Source organism: Dichomitus squalens (assembly GCF_000275845.1).
Source record: "Dichomitus squalens LYAD-421 SS1 unplaced genomic scaffold DICSQscaffold_188, whole genome shotgun sequence".
NCBI lineage: Eukaryota > Fungi > Basidiomycota > Agaricomycetes > Polyporales > Polyporaceae > Dichomitus > Dichomitus squalens.
In genome coordinates, this window is record NW_006767070.1 from 477 (window position 1) to 3,912 (window position 3,436).

Sequence of the window (3,436 nt, forward strand, 5' to 3'; positions counted from 1 at the left end):
TAGCACTCGCGTGCACATATCAGACGATCGTGCGTTGCCAAGGCTCTGCAAAGACGCCCAAGCTGCTACTGACCTGCTGTGAAGACGGGGTACTACTATGAGCGACGCAAGAACAAGGCCGAGACCAGAGAGAGTCGTTCTGGGGTGGCCTGCTGCCAGATGTGAAGTCACATCTCACGAAAGCTGAAAGGGGGAAAGGGGGGCACTCAAAGACTGGTCTTGCACAGGTACGAATGCAGCTGGTGAGTGAGATCTGCGCGCGCGATGTATTGCTGACGTGTTGTCATATCAGACTACAGATACCATCCACACGCTCAGCGCGTTGGTGCAGATTTGCCAACACCCCAAATCCGTGGAGTCTGGTGATGCTCACATCGATGATGAGCCGTTATGCGGTCCAACTTGACAGACAGAGACAGCTCGCCGGATGCGGTGAAGGAACGCGCTCGGGCCCGCATCGACCACGTGTGTAAGTTCGTTGCTACCGGCAGCGATTGGTTGGCATGGCTGCCACTAGCCTCGCAGCCGTGGCAGGGCGTATGACGCACGGCATCACACGCAGCGGGCACCGTGATATGATGCTCATGGCTTCGCCGGCTTGATATGGAGGCTAGGCGAACAGAGCAGTTCGGAGACTCATGTCGTCTCGGACACTAGACGGCATGCTGTATACACATCTGGCTTACACTGTCGGCTCATGACCTACCTTGTTGACCAAGGCAGCATGGTAGGCTGGGCAGACGGGCAACGAGAGCCAAAGTCGGTACGTCGTCTCTGGGACACTTGGTATCGCTGCGACGCTTGCTTCATTCTGATCTCCTTATCTCACTCTGACAGCTGGATCTTAGGGACTCGAGCTCACTCGTTGCGGACGGCAATGGTCAGCACTGGCTGTTTCAGATCCCAATAGGGCTCTCGATAGCACTGCTCAGGCGCGACGCGGGTGCCGGCAGAGGACTTGTGCTCATAGACTCGCGAGCGGCCCACGGGGGACTGTAGCGTGCATGAAAAGTAAAGGATCTACCGCATAAAATGACGTACCTGGATCCTCTGCGCACCGGCGGCAAGCTCGCATTGTGTGGCTATATTGTCACGCCCGACCCATCCACATGCGACGCTGGCAGCTGGAAGCAAGAATAAGGTGCGTACCTCGTCTTCTGTCTTTCTCCCGGTCTCCGTGAATATTACTTACGCGCATATAGTCACTTCCCGGAAGGCGGATCTGGTGGGACATGCTAGGTTATGGCTCGTGGGGCTGCTGAACTTGTGTCAGACGAGATTGGGTAGCCTACCACGTGTGTCACAGGCCATGGATACCGGCCGCCTTGGTCTCAGTGGTGAGGTCGTGTTACGGAGCTAAGAGACGCAGCCCCTCGACAGGACGCGACCCACGTCAAGACAAAACAACCACCAGCGGACTGGTGCTCTTGCGAGCTCTCTGTGCGGGACTCTTCGGTGCGGCGGTGTGAGCTCCTCTCTCCTACCTCGTACACCCTATCCTGACTTGTATGCACCACCCTGCATACACTATACTGCTTAGGCACTGCGGTAATCAACGCTCCTCTTCGAGTTCTTGCGCGTCACTCGGCTGTCGCACACACGAGGCTACCAAGCACTGCGTCTCGCGGGCTCGTCGGCTGAAAGTCCGCATCAGCTGAAATGTTATCGACGCGCGCAAAGCGAGCGAGCAGGGGACACGATGCTTGGAGGGGAAGCTCATGAAGACAGGCATCCTTCTGAGATAACATCCCCATAGCCGCCGTCCATTCCTCGTGTGGGCCCGATCGAGCCTTGCAGGTAACTTCGACAGTGGATACCACTTCTGGGGTGTTCTTTGCAGATCTGAGGGCCCATTCCGACACAACGCCACAACTATCCCAAACCTGCGCGGTCTCTTCTCTTCCACATGCCAGCTCGCTGACTCCATGCCAGACAACCGCCTCCGTGTACGTACTTCCACTTGGTCCGATTTCGCGGCCTGGGAGCTCGTGAGAACACCATGTCGGAGAGCCATCGGACTCGTGGCGTCTCTTCCCAGGGCCGACGACCAAGGCTTCTATCACTCGCGAATCCCTCCGTCGAAGCCGTCTCCCGCGTCTACTATCGACTCCGCACCCGCGCCCGTCCCGGCCGTGAGGAAACTCCCCGAGTAGGGCTCCGCGAGCGAGTGCCCTGTACCTGCGCATCTCACCTCCTCTATCCACAGCAAATTCAATATAGGTGACCTCCGTCGAGAGACGCAGACCTATGCATGTAACGCGTTTCGTCTGTCAACTTGCTGGGGCCTGCCCTGCCACATCTGTCGGCCACGGATCGTCCGACGTGCGAACGGCGCCACACCCGGCTTGTCCCCGGTTGTCAAACCTTCATTTTAGGCTGCCGGCGCAATTGTCTGCAAACATAGCTTGGTCGTATACGAATTCCACGGTCTCCTGTTTCTTGTAAGTGCGGTCCCGTTCAGGAGTCGACTCAATTGTAAGGCATTGCCTCTCTTTACAAGTGCGAGCGGCGCCTCGCACGAAATGAGCCGCTCACTGGAGCGCAACATCGAGCGTGCGTAGGGGTCACCCTCGTTATCATTAGCCTTGAAGCTGGTAGAAGGTAATAGGACAGTTACCGTAACACCAAAACACCCAGACCGTCCAGGTTGCGTTCCAGAAGGTACCCGACAGCGTGGGCTCTCTCAGGCTCAAGCGGGCTAAAAGGCATGTCCCGCACTTTGGATGCGTACACGGCGCACGGTCCACGAAGCGCGCGGGCGGCAAGATTGCTACGCAGGTAGCGCGGACGCTCCTGGGCACGCACGAGGGATCGGGATATCCACCGTTCGCAATCATATCCGGATATGCGGTTGCGCGCCATGCATATGACGGGATCGGCACGGGGACGTGCTGGAATTCCAAGGAGCGCACCTTGGTGCATGACCTGATATTGAATATTGAGTATCGGTCGCAAATGGACTCATGAAGCCGTAACGGCCTGCGTCGGACTATTACGTCGCCTGACGAGTCGCTCGGAATCAGACCGTCCGGCTGGCCTGGCTACTCCCCTGGACACTGACAGAACACACACCCATCCACTGAGCCCGTTGTGGACCCGGAACCGATAGAATCAATCCACATTCACAGTCGGAGGGCCCGTAGCGGAAGCCGCCGGAGACAGGAGTGCGGTGGGAGACGGAGCGGAGGACGTATAATGACCGAGCGAGTGTGGCGCCGATAGACACCGAGCGAACTTGCCAAAGATGGTATGAAAGAACCAAGCGCTATGGCGCCGACGGTACATGGCCGCCATCGTCCCGCAACCATCAGCTCACCTCGCGCAGATGCCATGGCGGCCAACGGCAGAGACGAGCCCTGCACGCGTGCTGTCGCTAAGACACACGCAAGGAGAGGCCTGGGGAGCAGTACATACAACGTCAAGGAACCGCCGCACG

The 3,436-nt window shown here is 58.0% G+C and overlaps 2 protein-coding genes across 2 annotated transcripts; both read right to left on the reverse strand.

Annotated features, from left to right (window-relative positions):
- Positions 1 to 858: 858 nt before the first annotated feature.
- On the reverse strand, positions 859 to 1,234 carry DICSQDRAFT_175822 (uncharacterized protein; the record flags this gene model as incomplete). The annotated part of the gene is made up of 3 exons (XM_007371693.1): positions 859 to 993; positions 1,042 to 1,050; positions 1,193 to 1,234. The coding sequence occupies 3 exons, from the start codon at positions 1,232 to 1,234 to the stop codon at positions 859 to 861; spliced, it is 186 nt and encodes a 61-aa protein (XP_007371755.1).
- Positions 1,235 to 2,563: 1,329 nt separating this feature from the next.
- DICSQDRAFT_158256 (uncharacterized protein) lies at positions 2,564 to 3,227 on the reverse strand. Its single transcript, XM_007371694.1, has one exon. It carries the CDS (start codon positions 2,920 to 2,922, stop codon positions 2,614 to 2,616), a length of 309 nt encoding a protein of 102 aa, XP_007371756.1. The 5' UTR covers positions 2,923 to 3,227; the 3' UTR covers positions 2,564 to 2,613.
- Between the last annotated feature and the right edge of the window lie 209 nt (positions 3,228 to 3,436).